The sequence below is a fragment of the Dipodomys spectabilis genome, unplaced genomic scaffold, assembly GCF_019054845.1.
Source record: "Dipodomys spectabilis isolate Male_0828 unplaced genomic scaffold, ASM1905484v1 ptg000273l, whole genome shotgun sequence".
NCBI classification, from domain to species: Eukaryota; Metazoa; Chordata; class Mammalia; order Rodentia; family Heteromyidae; genus Dipodomys; species Dipodomys spectabilis.
This window is the reverse complement of record NW_024870950.1, coordinates 4,534,556-4,551,069: the sequence shown is the minus strand read 5'-3', so window position 1 is coordinate 4,551,069 and position 16,514 is coordinate 4,534,556. Positions and strand designations below refer to the sequence as shown.

Here is a 16,514-nt window from a genome sequence, read left to right as displayed (position 1 = left end):
GTGGACTTATTGAATCACTACAAGTGTATAAAACTCTACTATGTAGCTTCGGGATATTATTAATTTTGTTTGGTCTTACTTAGTTTAGCTTAGATGGAAGGGATACACAACATATTTTTAGCTCTTTTTAACAAGGTTTGGGCTTGATCTCAAAAGGAAAGCAAAGGGGCTGGGAAGGTGGCTCAGTGGTAGAGCGCTTGCCTTGAGCTGAAGAGCTGAGGGACAGTGCCCAGGCCCAGAATTCAGGCCCCATGACCAGACACACCCCCCCCCCAAAAAAAAATTAGGCAAAAGGAAAGCAAGAAGATCCCCCCAACAGGGTACATTGTGGATGACCTTCCATAATCCATTTCTGCTGATGAGTGTATGGCATTTCCCAGATACTGCTGTAGATCAGGGAGTGGGCACAAACGCCAAGCTGGTACAAGTGAAGCGAAAGGAGTTTTGTTAATGGCCAGTGGAGGTTTCTCTCTCTTTTCTCATTTTGCTAGCGGTGACTAGTGGGGCAGGTAGTCCAGCTGCCATAGGCAGCCAATCTGATGCCATGGAGAGGAGAATGAAGGGAGAAGATCCTCAATCCTTGAGGACATTACTGACCCAATGATCATATCACATGCTTATTTTGTCTTACAGCTTGACCTCCAGTTAGGCATGGTTAAAAAAAAAAGTTACCATTTGAAATCACACAGTGAAAACAGAATTGTCATATGGTAAAATTTGAGCACATGACCCTATGTCTTGATCATCACAACATGCCCTAACCTTCCCAGCTGTGTAGGTTCCAACCCCAGTGGTTTCTGGGAGGCATTACCATCTCCAGCTCCTCCACTCGGAGCTGCTTGCGGCACTTCAGGGACACCCTGTGCTCCTTGGCTTCCTGCAGAGTGTCATTGCGCACTGTGGTACTCAGGCAGATCACTACATCCACCCTGCCAAGAAAAGATGAGATACAAGACTAGCTGGAGTCACAGTAGGCAGATGGCCTGAGAGCTGGACTGGGCAGGGCAGGGCATCCCATTCACACAGATTCATAAGCTTTTCTCCCATGCATTTGAATAAGCACCACAGTTTGTTCAGTGCTAAAAGCTGTACCTTGGCTATAAATGACTATTCTTTTATGTGATATTGGCCTCAAGGCACAAGAGTAGTGATGCTGAAAACTCGGGTAGGTCAAAGAAAAGCCATAAAATATTCCTTGCAAGTGAAAAGGTTAAAGTTCTGCAGTATGGAAAAAGATTATGCTGCGATTGCTAAGATCTATAGTACTATAAGATACTGAGAGATATTACATTCCTGTAAGCTTCATTATAGTTTTTGTTGTTGTTTTGCTGGTTGTGAGGCTTGAACTCAAGGCTTGGGTGCTGTCCTTGTGCTTTTCTGCTCAAGGCTAGCATCTCAATACTTGAGCTACACCTCCACTTGCAGCTTTTTTGGTAGTTAATTGGGGATAAACAGTCTCATAGAATTTCCTACCTGGCCTAGATTCAAATCTCAATGCTCAGATCTCAGCCTCCAGAGTAGCTAGGATTAAAGGTGTGAGCCACCAATGCCCAGCTTTTATTACAGTTTTATTATTAGTTATTCTCATTAATCTCCTTCTGTATCTAATTGACATATTGAACTTTATTACGGGTATGCAGATGGAGAAAGAAAAGGTGTATATGGGGTTGGTACTCTGTAGTTTCAGGCATCTGCTGGGGGTCTTAGAACGTATTCCTTGCTGACAGTGGTGTCAGCTCTAAGGGGGAACTACGGTACAGAAATCAGGAGTAGCCTGAATGCCAATATATTCCTGACTAGAGGAGAAACCAGACAGGGGACATGTGTGCAAAGACACCTCAACGCTTTGTTTAAAGCAAGTGACTAGAGAAGAATGCTGCTGTTCGCTGTGAGACTCTGCTTTCTTGTGAAACTCATTCTTTAAGGGAAAGAAACCTGGGCAAAATGGGAACTTGATTTATAGGAGGGGAGATAAGTTCCAAACCAGTTCCTGTTCCAAGAGCTATGCAGAATTGGTAGTCCTGCCATCAAAGCTTATCAGTCTCCTTAAGAAGACTTAATTTCAAGGAGAATTCAAGTTCTCTTCCTCACTAGGGCTGTAAATTGGTGAAGGCTTGGCTACTTTTCTGTACCCAAGATGACGTAGTGGATAATGCCAGCAGTCGGTCCACTTCTCACCCTGCAACTTATTTCTCTAAAGTACACAATCTCTATCTGCTCTATTGGTTAGGTAGCTGAAACTTGGAAAGTCAACACTAATGTTCCTGTAGTCTATCTATGGGCTCTGCTTGTAAGAACTCCAACCAGAGCCGTGGCTCTGAGCAGCTATGATTGGCCACATTCCCAAGGAAGAGAAACAGGTCTCTGGGCTATTTCTTCCAGGCAGCTGAGGTCATCTGATGTCATCTGTCGGATATTCATTCAAGTAGCTAAAAGGACTCAGGGAAATTGAACAGATCAATTAAAGGCTACATACTTCTTTTTTATGTTGGGGCAAAGTTTCAACACATCCTCCTTGCAGGCCATTTTAAACTTGTATGAGAAACGAAAATCCTTCATCTGCACCTGAAAGATAATGAGAAAGAATATCAGAAGCTCTGTGGCCTAGTAGTCAGCAATGACAGGTGACATTTTAGTCATATAACTTTCAGAGGCCTGCTCATAAGACCCTGGATGACTGGCTTGCATCTCCTACTTCAGAACCTGATGATCTCTCATGATTCCCCACACCATCTCTGGCATTGAAGTCATTGTGTCACACAGGAAAACTTCTCCAAATTCTTTGGTTTGCTTTGCCACTTCAAGTTTCTACACAAACAAGCCCCTCCTCTTTCACCTTCTAGCCACCACTTTGGCTTTGCTTTTCTTCCTCAAGGCGCCCATGGCTGTAACCTTTGTACACATGCTTCTGTATCTTTCTCCTACTACTTACCATTAGGGCATAGGAGTTCATTAACACAGCAGAACACAGGCAGGTAGGCTACCTGCCCTAACAAATAGTCATCTTAGCTGATGAATCATCTTCCTTGTAGGAAATGCCTGCTATCCCCAACACAAGTAACTACAGACTGCTTCCACAATCTTTTTTTTTGTTGTTGTTGGTGAACTCTGGGCCTGGGCACTGTCCCTCAGCTCTTCAGCTCAAGGCTAGCACTCTACCACTTCAGTCACAGCGCCACTTCCGGCTTTTTCTGCTTATGTGGTGCTGAGGAATGGAACCCAGGGCCTCATACATGCAGGGCAAACTCTTACCACTGAGCCACCTTCCCAGTCCCATGCTTCCACAATCTTATATGCTGGATTTAGGTTTTATGATTTAGAAGAAAACACCAGTTCAGGGTTTTGATACATACCTGGGCCACTGTACTGTCAGTCACACAAAACATCAGAAAGAAAATGCCTGCTTACTTGTCTCTGGCCCCAGCAGACTGATTGTTCCCTAGCGGCAGGGACAATGTCTCACTGGGCACTGCGTGTACCTAGCAAAGTACTTGGTACAATGGACTAAAACCACATTTGCTGACAAATTCAAAGTAGAAATAAATAAACAAATTTTCAAGACCAGAGAGGTGCTAAGATGTTCCAAAAGAGGAAGTTAATCAGTAATCATCCAAACAGCTAAAATAGGAAATGGACTGACCAGTTGGAAGTGGGTAACTCCAATGGCACACTTCTCATTCATATCTTTCTGATGTTTGTTCTGTATCAGACACTCCATCAGGTCCCCAGAGTCTATCTGGTTGTCTGCTACATCCTGGGGAAGACAGTATACACTCACATTTCATTTGTAACAATGAATGAATACAACCTGTAGCTCAGTCCATGGAAATATGAACAGGGCTGATTATAGAAGCATTCACAAATGAGATACTTCATTAATTATTCAAAACAGGCCTAAGAAATCACAAATGAGAAATAGTCAGTGAATAAAATATATACAGCCAGTTGCTCTGCACAAGGCAGGAACATATTCTCTGAGGTCTTTACTTGCTTTCCTTATGTAATTGTGGCAGGTGCTCTGTAATAATCTCTAACACAGTCATTTGACTGTCAGAGCCCATGGGTTCCCCTTTGTGTTTCACTCCTACAATTTAGGTACTTCAGTAAGTGGATTAAATAAGGTAAAACAGGATTCAGTCAAGATGGAAGTACAAAGGTGACATCAGAAGAGGGAAACCACTACTATAGCCAGCAAGTCCTGGGAAGCACCCAGACACACTTGCTTCTGGAGTCCTCCCTTCTACACTTTACAAAGGGCATCTCTGTCATTGCTACCCATAAATCCAGTCATCTGAAAAGGCTGTCCATACAGACGGTGGCCCTTCTCTATCTTGTTTATATTTCCAAGATTTACTTGTTAAAACTATCGTTCAGGAGAAAAGACCTCATCTCTGAAGTCAGAGATGAGTCCCACACCCTTGGGAGACCAGCATCCTGAGTTTTGTTTGGTTTCTAATCTTTGTTCCTCCAGATATCATAATCTTTGTTCCTCCAGATATCACTTACGTGGCAAAAGTTCTGAATTATGGGCTCACAGGCTCTCATCAACAAGGCTTCTATCTGAATGTCCTGTAAAACATTAAGTAGATTCATAATTTTTCTTTCTTTTTTTTTTGGGGGGGGTCCAGTCGTGGGCCTGGACTCTGGGCCTGGGCGCTGTCCCGCAGCTCTTCAGCTCAAGGCTAGCGCTCTACCACTTGAGCCACAGCACCACTTCTGGCATTTTTTTCTGCTTATGTGGTGCTGAGGAATCAAACTCAACCCAGGGCCTCATGCATGCAAGGCAAGCGCTCTACCACTGAGCCACCTTCCCAGCCCCTCATAATTTTTATTTAGAAAGAGCCAGGAGGAGGGGCAGTTTCTCCTTCTATCACCTCAGGATATAAACAACTTATACTCTAAAATGTAAAAGACATTTACCCCCCCCCCCCCCCGCAACACACACTTTTGGTAAAACTAAGGTACGGACTCAATACCCTGGACTTGTTAGGTAGGTGGTCTACCACTTGAGTCACACATCCTAAAAGACATTGTTTCTTACAGACAGATTCTTGTGCCCGAACAAAAGAGAGGACAAAGTTAAGAAAGGTGGGATGCGCTGGGTGCTGGTGGCTCATGACTGTAATCCTAGCTACTCAGGAGGCTGAGATCTGAGGATCAAGGTTCAAAGCCAGCCAGGGCAGGAAAGTCCATAAAACTCTTATCTCCAATAAACCACTAGAAAACCGGAAATGGTGCTGTAGCTCAAGCGGTAGAGCACAGGGACAGCATCCAAGCCCAGAGTTCAAGCCCTACAACCAACCAAAAAAAAAAAAAAGAAAGGTGGGATGAAGTAGGTGCAGCAGCTCAAGCATTTAATCATAGCTACCCAGGAAGCTGTGATCTGGTGGATCAGAGGTTGAGGTTAGCTCAGGCAGAAAAGTTCACTAGGCCCTATCTCCAAAACAGCAAAAGGCAGGAGTAGTGATATGGCTCAAGTGGCAGACTGCCTGCCTATGAAGTAGAAGACTAAGTTCAAACCCCAGTACCACCACCAAAAAAAAAAAAAAAAAGGTGGGAAGAAGAAACAGTAGTAACATTAGAGCATGCAAAACCTTTGGAGCTTTTCCAAAATGTTAAACAACTTAAAATGAAAACAAATATAATTGATATCTACCTTTTGTTTCTAAGTTCATAAACAAGATCACAGACTTTAACCAGATGATAAACCACTGCTAAATGCCTTTAAGCAGAACAATCCTGGTTGTTCCTAGAAGGTCCCTAGCTGCTCGGGTTCTTCTATTAAAGAGCTACAGCTCAAAAAGGTCCTCCCCAACCCATAAGGACATGATGAAGATGGGAGAGAAGGGGAGGGAAGGTGAGAGAAAGAACAAAATTTGAAAACTAGAAAGTAAAATGCTTACAATGAAAAAAAATAGCATTTCCTTGTTTCTCTGATTTCTGCTTCCACCAGATAACTTGAGCATTTTTAGCTACCTCCCTGCCATGGTAATAGTTTTTGTATTTCTGAATAACACTCTTGTGCTTATGTGTGTTTCTATTCTAACAAGTCCCAGGATGGTATTTCATCTTTCATAGAACTGGAAATCCCAAGCTTTTTGTTCAACATCCATTCCCAATGACGTAACTAAAGGAGCTATAAGGAGAACAGTGTGGATGCTTGAGTTACTCTTGAGTGTGACTCACAGACTGAAATAGCAGCAATCTTTCCTCAAGGGAGAAGGTCTCATCACTGTGATAACCGATTGATGTGAAGCCACTTGGTGAAGAAAACCTAAGTGTTAACTTTTCTAGAGAAGTGAGGGAAAGGGTCAGGACACAGCAAAATGATTTGAGAAAACAAAGAGGGAGAGTCTGATTAAGCTTCTTTTGATTTTTCAGAGGCTCTACATTCTCAAGAGTGTTGGAAGAGCAGAGCTGAACGAGAAAGGCCAGGTGGCTGGCAGCCCTTCTCCTCTGAGGAGCTACATGCTGCTTACCTCTGATTCTAACTCGGTGAGGTTGCCCACTATGTCTCTGCACTCCACGGCCAAGTCATCCAGATGGTCCTGGAGGCACTCAAGCTCCTGCATATGAAAAGGCAAGTCGTGGTGTTCATCAGTCGCATCAGTGAACAGCAGTCTGCTCCCTTTGCACTGGTCCTCCTTGCTTCTTCCTGAAAAGGCACTACCTCACTGCACACAGCACAAGTTTATTTGATCCCCAAACCAAGGGTGTTAAAAAGATAATTACTTAGTTAGTTGATGTAGCAGAGTATTTAAGAGGGTCAAGGGGTATAAGAAGGCCAAACCCACCAGGTAACAGGAACTGATCTTCAGCTGTTCTCAAACTCACTGAGATCCTCAGATCTCAGCCTCCTGAGTAGCTAGGATTACAGGTGTGAGCCATCGGCGCCCCACTCTAAAAATCTTTATCAGGCTTTTTTATTCCACTCCATCAATATCTCCCTATTCCACTTTTAATCTTTTAATCTGTGTTTCGATTTTATCTATCCACCTACCTATTTACCTACCTCTCTGTCTGTCTAGGTACTTTCTTTGTGTGTGTAGTCCTGGTACTTTCACTTGTTCTCTCTCTCAACTTTTTCACTAAAGATTGGTGCTCTATCATTTGAACCACTCCTCCAGCTTCAGCTTTTTGCTGCTTAACTGAAGATAACAGTCTTTTAGTTATCTTAGCCTGGGCTGGCTTCTAACTGCAACCCTCAGATCTCAACTTCCTGTAGCAGCTAATATTGTAGGAGCCAACAGCATGTGGATGGTCCTAGTAAGATCTCTGGGCCTCCTGCTTCCTTGGCAGGAGCTCTCACTTGAGTCATGCCCCTAGCCAACCGCCCTTTTTAAATTGTTATTATAAAGGTGATGTACAGAAGGGGTTACAAGAGTGCTTTCTTTTTGTATAAGGAGACTTTTTCCCTCACTCAGCTTTTTCCCCCAGCCCTTTTTGCCACATACCAATCACCATATCTAGCTAGATGAGGACTTACAACTTTTTTGCTTAGGCTGGTCTTTAACTGAAGACTCTTCCATCACTGCTTCCTGATTAGCTAGGATTACAGGTGTGGGCCTCTGAGCCTACTCTTATTTCCCATTTTAGATGTGCACTTTGACAATGATCAATGGGCCACAAATTCATAGTAGAAGGCCATGTATTACTTTGAGATTCTTCATGGCTAGCCTGGTGCTTGGTGGCAGCTCATGCCTGTAATCCTAGCAATTAAGGAGCCTGAAATCTGAGGATTGAGGTTTGAAGCCAGCTTGGGTAGAAAAGTCTATGAGAGTCTTATCTTCAATTAACCAGCAAAAAGCCAGAAAGTAGAGATATGGCTCAAGTGGTAGAGTGCCAGCCTTGAGTGAAAAAGTGAGTGTGAGGCCCTGAGTTCAAGCCCCAGTACTAGTAAAAAAGTAATAAATAAAACAAAATGAAAGACTCTTCCTGGCCAAATCAGGTGAAAACCCTAGGCCTGGATTACATCATAGAGCTCAAACTCATACAAGTCAGACTGAGTATTCTAAACCCAATCACAGGATCCTCTGAAGGAAATCCATTAAACAAGACAACGTGGTAGTTTGGGCAACTTAAAAGTTACCTGGTGCTTTGGAAACTGAGCTGGAACTGCCTGGAGTCATAGCTATTAATATACTTTTTAGAAGTTTAGGTATAGCATCAGTTTCCTTTCTCAAGCAGATTCACAGCTATTTCTCAGCAGAGTGATCTGCTAAGCGATCAGATTGAATGTACTGATCATTCTGTTTTAGAACTGAAAGAAGAAGAGAAGAGTTGAAGGAATTATACAATAGCCAGAATGGAAGAGGGGAAAAAACCCTAAAGGGAAATGCATCAGACATTTAAATGTTTCATAAAAGTAAGAAAAAAATGGCTAAGGAAAAAATCTTGGTTATAAAACTATTCCTTATATTTAGCTTCTCAGTGATGGTCTACAAAGTATTACAGCTCTTTAAATGTTTATGTGTGTATGAAGGAAACTGCTAGGACTCTGTATCAACACATCCTTTGTTCCAGAGGCAGCAGAAAGCTAAACAATAGGCATTTTCAAACAATAAACTCAACAGAATTGTACCAGGCTCAGAAAGCAGAATGCTGAAAATACTGCTATACCCAATAGACCTAGTAAGTAGCCATATTGCTCCTTTAAAAGGTCTAACTCAGGCTGGGAAGGAGGCAAAGTGGTAGAGCACTTGCCTTGCATGCCTGAGGCCCTGGGTTCAATTCCACAGCACCACATAAGCAAAAAAAGAAAAAAGCCGGAAGTGGTGCTGTGGCTCAAGTGGTAGAGCGCTAGCCTTGAGCTGAAGAGCTGAGGGACAGCACCCAAGCGCAGAGTTCAGGCCCCACGACTGGACCCAAACAAACAAACAAAAAAGGTCTAACTCTTATCCATGTACATTTTCCTACTTTAATTCCAGAAAGGTTTTTGCAGTAGTACAAAAATAAAGCCTGGAAGCCTGCGATCACTCCTTCCCGTACTGGGTATCCTGCTTTCTGATAAAAGCCATGCTTCCTTCCCTGACATGGGAGCTACTCCTTCTTTCTATTTTCCTATATGGAGAGGTTATAACATAATGGAAGAAATGCCTGATAAGAATGTGACTTGAGTCTTTTCCTTTTTTGGACAGTACTGGGGTTTGAACTCAAGGTCCTGTGCTTGGTAGGCAGACATGCTACTACTTGAGCCTTACTCTCAGTTCTAGACTTGAGTTTTAGGTAGGAAAACCAATATATGTTACTTCTCTAAGCCATAATTTGGACAACTATGCTGGGAAAATGATTTCTTCTCCATACATCTTGTAGTGCTGACATTTGGGCTTATCAGTATTTACATATCTTGCTTAGCTCTAAAGAATTCAATATGGCTTATAAAGTTAAGGAAGGAAAATGTACGATAAAAGAAATTAAAATGGTTAAAACAGGGAAAGAAAAGTACATTAAGGGAAGTGGCATGGAGCCAGCAGTAAGCCTACAACAATACCTGTGTGTGTTAGAGGTAGGCAGACCTTCAGCTCTAAGCTTTCAAAGGGAAACATGAGGAAGGAAAATGACCAATTACAACACCAGTAGCAATAATATAAAAACAAAGTAGCTGCTTAGGAAAAATACAATATTTCTTGGGTACTTCTTCTACAGAGTACATTAAGTCACATAACAAATTGTCTGTGAAGAAAGCACCAACTGGGCTGGGAAGGTGGCTCAGTGGTAGAGCGCTTGCCTTGCATGCTCGAGGCCCTGGATTCGATTCCTCAGCACCACATAAGCAAAAAGAAAAAAGCCGGAAGTGGCGCTGTGGCTCAAGTGGTAGAGCGCTAGCTAAGTGACAGCGCCCAGGCCCAGAGTTCAGGCCCCACGACCAGACCCGCCCCCCCCCCCACCAAAAAAAAAAAAAAGAAAGCATCAACTTTGCTGGGTACTGGTGGCTCATGCCTATAATCCTAGCTACTCAGGAGTCTGGGATCTGAGGGTCGTGGTTCAAAACCAGCCCAGGTAGGAAAGTCCATGAGACTCTTATCTGCAATTAACCACCAAAAAACTGGAAGTGGCACTGTGGCTAAGTGGAAGAGTGCTCACTTTGAGCTAAAGAGCTCAGAGACAGCGTCCAGGCCTGGAGTTCAACCCCCAGGACCGACAGAAAAAAAAAAAAAAGAAAAAGAAAAAGAAGGAAAAAGAAAACAACACCAACTTGGATTTCATGGGGTACCCTACTCAAAACATGAGTCAATACTGAACCGGAAGGCTTGTCATTTACCTGGCCAGTTTCTGTTTTCTCACTACACCACTTCCCCAGATCTATCAGGCACTTATCCTGGAGGGCAGGGTCCAGTTTAACATCCATGGCACGCTGGTGTAGGATCCTTTGCACTTCTGCTCGGCACTCCCGTGAGAGCTACATGAGAAAAGAGTAAGAAGAAAAGGTAACAAAACAACTATAGGAAGAACCCAAACACAGCAAAGGTGCCAGGAAGCTAACAGATAATCCTGTGTTTATCTCCCCAATGTTAGACAGAAGTCCTTTCTCTCTGGGAAGTAATTATACATTCACGTTTTTTTTTGGTGCTGGTCCTGGAGTTTGAACTGGAGGCCTGGGTACTGTCCCTGAGCTTCTTTTACTCAAGGCTAGAGCTCTACCACTAGAGTCACAGTGTTACTTCCAGTTTTTTTCTGAGTAGTTTATTAGAGACAAGAGTCTCATGGACTTTCCTGTCCAGGCTAGCTTTGAGCCATGATCCTCAGATCTCAGCCTCCTGAGTAGCCAGGGTTACAGGTATGAGCCATCAGCACCCAGCTACATTCAGTATTTTCTAATATAAAATGACATCCTTTTCTGAGTTAAACCTGAAGGAAGACATTCACTCAAATTAAGAGTTTCTAATTCACAAAATTACACTCTACATACACAAAAAGGTAGCCAGGCGCCAGTGGCTCATGCCTGTAATCCTAGCTACCTAGGAGGCTGAAATTTGAGGATTGTGGTTCAAAGCCAGCTCAGGTAGGAAAGTCTGTGAGACTCTTATCTCCAATAAACCACCAGAAAACCGGAAGTGGCAGTGTGGATCAAGTGGTAGAGTGCTATCCTTGAGCTGAAGAGCTCAGGGACAGTGCCTAGGCCCAGATTTCAAGCCCCATGACCAAACCAAAAAAAAAAAAAAAAAAAAGGAGAAGAAGAGAAGAAGAAGGAGGAGGAGGAGGAGGAGGAGAAGAAAAGGAAGAGGAAAAAAAATGTGATATCCAATTGAGGAAAGAATATACCCTTGTTCAGGAGAACTGAGTTCAAGCTGACCTAAAACAGAATGAGCAGGCAATTGCAGAAGCAATAGTTACACAGAACTAGACGCTAGTAGCTCATGCCTGTTATCCTTGCTACTCAGGAGGCTGAGATCTGAGGACTGCAGTTCAAAGCCAGCCGGAGCAGAAAAGTTCCCATGAGACTGTTATCTCCAATTAACCACTCAAAAGCTGGAGGTGGTGGTGTGGCTCAAGTGGTAGAGTGCTAGCCTTAAGCACAAAGAAGCTCAGAGACAGTGCCAGGTCCTGAGTTCAAGCCTCAAACAGACCAAAAAAAAAAAAAAAGTTACACAGTTCAGGACTAGAGTTTTCTAGATAAATTATGTGCAATGAAGCAGGTGGAATGGATATTTTTGGAAGGCCCATGGGAAAACAGTCATTAGCAGGTATTATCAGTTTCCTATCCTAAAAAAAGGTCAGCACACCTGGGATAGGGGATAGGCCCTTATGGAGTCATGTTTTGACTCCATAAGGGGGGGGGGGGGGTGGCTGTACCAAATACCACTGTCTTCCTCTTTAAGATGGTTAATTTTTCAGGTTGGTTTGTTTGTTTTTTAACTTGAGTTTCATGTTTGCAGCAGGTGTTGTACTGCTTCCAACTCAAACCTTTCTGACTAGAAAGGATTACAGGTGTGAGCCACTGGGACCAGGCTTAATTTTTTTTTAAAGCCAGAACACTGGATTCTATTATGTCTTTACTTGTAAGAGAAGGAAATTCCTGCTACGGGGACTTGCCAGATGCCAGATTTCTAAAGTCCCTGTGGCTAACAAGGATCATGATATGGATCCATGTTCTCTTATTTATAACCTTATGAAAATTAAGTCAGCTTTCACAAGTGAAGGAGGATCTTTTATATTTAAGTCTCCTCATTCTGAATTCTTAACAGGTTCTTGCGCTGAGTTCAGTAAACACGCATGTGAAATAATAGCATGGCTTCTTTCTGTAACAAGGCAGAACAAACATCCAATATGGTTTCTCATAAGGTGTACAAATGCCATTCTAGAGATCAAGCAGTATCCCAGAGTGACACCAGGAAAACCAAGCTCACACAAACATCCCACTGATAGACAGCAATTGGGGCAGACAAATACCAAGAGACTGGGTATGGAAGCTTTTGCTCCAACTAGTGCATTGTCAGAGTGGACTCATTAATACAGGGATTTGTGTTCAGCTGCCAAGGGCAGAGCTAAAGAACCATTTCTATGCTGACTAAAAGCTTCTAATGGATCTTTAAAGCTAAATAAAGTTAGGACAGCAGAATTTAATTGTCCATTTGTGATTCAGATTTCAATAATTAAAAAAAAAAGACCTGGAACTGTTCCTCCACTCGCTTGGTTAAAGAAACCATTCTGGGGTGGGAAGAAGGTGGTGGAACAAATAAATATATCAGTAAAGGACACTCCCTGAGTAAGTTTCCAGCAGTACACAAACGCCTCCTCACCAAATACAGGAAAGTTTTCCTAGGGTGAGAGAAACCAGACAATATACATCAAGCTATTTAATAACAGTAAGAAGCAGCCAACATGGACTCCTACCCTCCTTCCTTGTTCCTCGGTGCGGTAGGCGTGTCTGTACAAACAAGAGAACACAGCTCCAGGAGGCATAAGTTCACTAGTCTCGTTCCAACCATGGGTGTGGCAAAGTCGAGAAGCATCTCCCTGGCACTTTCGGTATAAGACAGGGTCCAGCCTGAAACAGTAAAAGAACTGCTATTCACTCTACCTTTCCTTTCTACACACATTAAGAAAGGGTTTACCAAGTGCTTGTTTATACAGTCATTGATAATCACCTAGGGTATTGGAGACAGCAGATATGCAGAAGTATACTCCTGAATATCACTTTTTTTTTTTGGAGTAATACTGGAGTTTGAAACCAGGATCTGGTACTTACTAGAGAAGTGCTTTAGCATTTGAGTCACACTTCAGCCCCTTTTTAGTTTAAGGGGCTCGCCTATTTTTTGCCCAGGCCTGCCTGTGATTGATACTTAAACAGATACCTCCCAAATAGCTTGGGTTACAGATATGCACCATCATGCCCAGTTTGTTTGTTGAGATGAGGTCTCACTAATTTTTTGCCCAGGCTAGCCTTGAAATAGAATCCCCTTGATCTCCACCTCCTGAGTAGTTAGGATCACAGGAATGTGTTACCACACCCAGCTTGAATATCATTGTTAATGGATGCACATGGTCAATCTATAGAAGTCTGTTAATCTTTGTTTTATTTATTTATTTTTTTTTTTATTCTGGTCGTGGGGCCTGAACTCTGGGCCTGGGCGCTGTCCCTCAGCTCTTCAGCTCAAGGCTAGCACTCTACCACTTGAGCCACAGCGCCACTTCTGGCTTTTTTCTTATGTGGTACTGAGGAATCGAACCCAGGGCCTCGAGCATGCAAGGCAAGTGCTCTACCACTGAGCCACCTTCCCAGCCCCTCTGTTAATCTTTAGACAGTAGACTTTTACCTCGAAGATGTCATCTTGGACCAGGAACTTCTGTAACTCCAGTACTTAGGAGGTAGAGACAGGAGGACTGTGAGTTTGACGCTAGCCTAGACTGCCAGGATTAGTGAATGAACTTGCATCTGTTATCCAAACCACACCAAGGGCTACTTAATTTTGACCACAATATATTGACAACTTTAGGCAGGATTATTTAATGGGAAGAGAAAGGCCAATATTTAATGAATAACTTTTATGACTATGAAGCATTATTATTTTGGGTGCCAGTCCTGGGGCTTGAACTCAGGGCCTGGGCACTTTCCCTGAACTTTCATGCTCAAGGCTAATGCTATGCCACTTGAGCCACAGCTCCACTTCCTTAGTTATTTGAAATCCCATGGACTTTCCTGCCCAGGCTGGCTTTGAATTGTGATCCTATGATCTCAGCCTCCAGAGTAAATAGGATTACAGATGTGAGCCACTGGTACTTGGCCCTATGAAACATTTTTCTTATCATGAATAAAAAAAGAGAAATAACCATGGTTTTGATTAGTTCATGTGACCTAAGTAGGCAGAGAAGATGTTACCCAGCTTTCAGTGGTCTTTTCAAGAAGTTTTGTTTTTGTTTTTTAATAGAGAATCTCCATATTGCCTGGCCTGGTTTCAAACTTTTAATCCTCCTACCTTAGTATCCCAAGTGCAAGATTTAAAGCATGTGCTACCATACCCCAATTCTAGAGCTAATTAAAAGGAACAAAAATAAAAATCATAAAACCTTTCTACTAAAACATGAGCAAGGGCTGGGAAGGTGGCTCAGTGGTAGAGCACTTGCCTTGCATGCATGAGGCCCTGGGTTCGATTCCTCAGCACCACATAAGCAAAAAGCCGGAAGTGGCGCTGTGGCTCAAGTGGTAGAGCGCTAGCCTTAAGCTGAAGAGCTGAGGGACAGCGCTCAGGCCCAGAGTTCAGGCCCCATGACTGGACCCAATAAATAAATAAAAAACATGAACAAAATATAATCACCCGAAGAGGTTAATGATCATATATAGTGGCTTAAAAAACTGGGTCAGGAGGCAGCTGAATTTAAAATGCAGAAACACTGAGAATGGATGGCTCTGGAGGTAGAATAAAAGGGGAACAAAAGACAGGGAAAGGGGTGAGGTGGGAAGAAGAGTTAATATAACCTCCAAGATAGAATAAATTCAATAGCTTTAAATAGTTAAAAAAAATAAAAGCAAATCTCCATTCCCAGTACAAATCAATAAAGATACAAATGCACTGTCATCTTCTTAGTCATATCTGAAGATGCATTTGTTGCCCCTCCAAGTGCTAGAGTTCTTTCTAGATGTATTTGTGGTATTAGAATCATTTTGACCCAATCCAATGAAATAGTAAACAGGGACACTCAGTACAGATAGGGAGTGGGCTGATTCTGCTTTTAGATACTGCTCTGGAAGCAATAAAAATGTTTTCAGGGTGTTGGATTATGTTAGCTATTCCATGATTCAAAAATAATTCTCTAATAATTATTACAAACTACTCAGGTGGTGATAATGGTGGTAACAGTTCAGAGTGTGAAATTCTGTATTTAATTCCTAGAATAAAAACAAAGAACACTCCCCTTAACTCCCCAATGATACTGATTAAACAGAACAGGCTTAGCAATGCCTTATGCTTGCTTCACAAACTCACTTCCAATCCCGGGAGATGAAATACTGCAGCTCTAGGAGACGGTGTTCACAATCTTCCACCATCTTCTCTGTGTATAAATGTTCCATCAAACATGAGAGAATCCTAGGCATAAAAAAGGTAAAATGTAAGAAGATAAAGTGGTATCATTTCCTTTCAGCTATTTTCCTGGGACAATAGGATACATTTTTCTGAGAATCATTCAAATTAACTGGACCTGACAGTGATTAAATGTTCTATCAACTTTAGGGGCTGGGAAGGTGGCTCAGTGGTAAAGCACTTGCCTTGCATGCATGAGGCCCTGGGTTTGATTCCTCAGCGCCACATAAGCAAAAAGAAAAAAGCCGGAAGTGGCACTGTGGCTCAAGTAGTAGAGCGCTAGCCTTGAGCTGAAGAGCTGAGGGACAGTGCCCAGACCCAGAGTTCAGGCCCCATGACTGGACCCCCCCCCCAAAAAAAAAGTTCTATCAACTTTAGAGTCACTCTGTACTTAGAACAACAAAATTACCCACACACAAAAATAGAGAATGATAGATATACTGGCCAAGTTCCCTCTCCATAGCTTCATGAGCCTGTAGCAAAGGTTGTTTTTTTAATCTATGTCCCTTCTTGATATTTTGAAGTAAATCTCAAGACTCAACATCCTATTTGTGAATAATTTAGCATGTTTTCTCCAAAGTACAAGAACCTGGGCTGGGAGGTAGCTCAGTGGCAAAGCACTTGCCCTGCAAGTCCTGGGTTCGATCCACAGTACCAAAAAAAAAAAAAAAAGAAAAAAAAATACAGTTAAAAAAAAAAAAACCAAACAAAGTATAAGAACCTAATACTATTATCTTACCAAGAAATAAAAAGTCCTTATTAGAAATAATATCCTGTTCATTTTCAGATTTGTCCATGTTTATTTGAATCAGGACCAGCAAATGTGCATATATTGCCCATAAGTCTGATAAGAATCTGTAGTAGCATATCCCTTCTTTCCTCTTTTTAGTTAATGCAATATGTCTAAGTGAGTTTATCTGTTCATGAACACAGAAAGATTTAAGGAAGAATTTCTTGTGTGTGTGGCACTGAGTTTTTGACTTAGGGCCTTGG

At 42.5% G+C, this 16,514-nt stretch overlaps 1 protein-coding gene across 1 annotated transcript in view; it reads right to left on the bottom strand.

Moving 5' to 3' along the window:
- The window catches only part of Glg1 (golgi glycoprotein 1), an 86,675-nt gene that overhangs the window by 12,161 nt on the left and 58,000 nt on the right, over nucleotides 1-16,514 (bottom strand). Inside the window, exons 10-17 of the mRNA XM_042700934.1 lie at nucleotides 15,426-15,527; nucleotides 12,835-12,988; nucleotides 10,262-10,399; nucleotides 6,480-6,566; nucleotides 4,507-4,569; nucleotides 3,641-3,754; nucleotides 2,477-2,565; nucleotides 812-929 (exon numbers count right to left, since the gene is read on the bottom strand). Coding sequence (XP_042556868.1) covers nucleotides 812-929; nucleotides 2,477-2,565; nucleotides 3,641-3,754; nucleotides 4,507-4,569; nucleotides 6,480-6,566; nucleotides 10,262-10,399; nucleotides 12,835-12,988; nucleotides 15,426-15,527 — 865 coding nt within the window. The remainder of the gene's footprint in view (nucleotides 1-811; nucleotides 930-2,476; nucleotides 2,566-3,640; nucleotides 3,755-4,506; nucleotides 4,570-6,479; nucleotides 6,567-10,261; nucleotides 10,400-12,834; nucleotides 12,989-15,425; nucleotides 15,528-16,514) is intronic.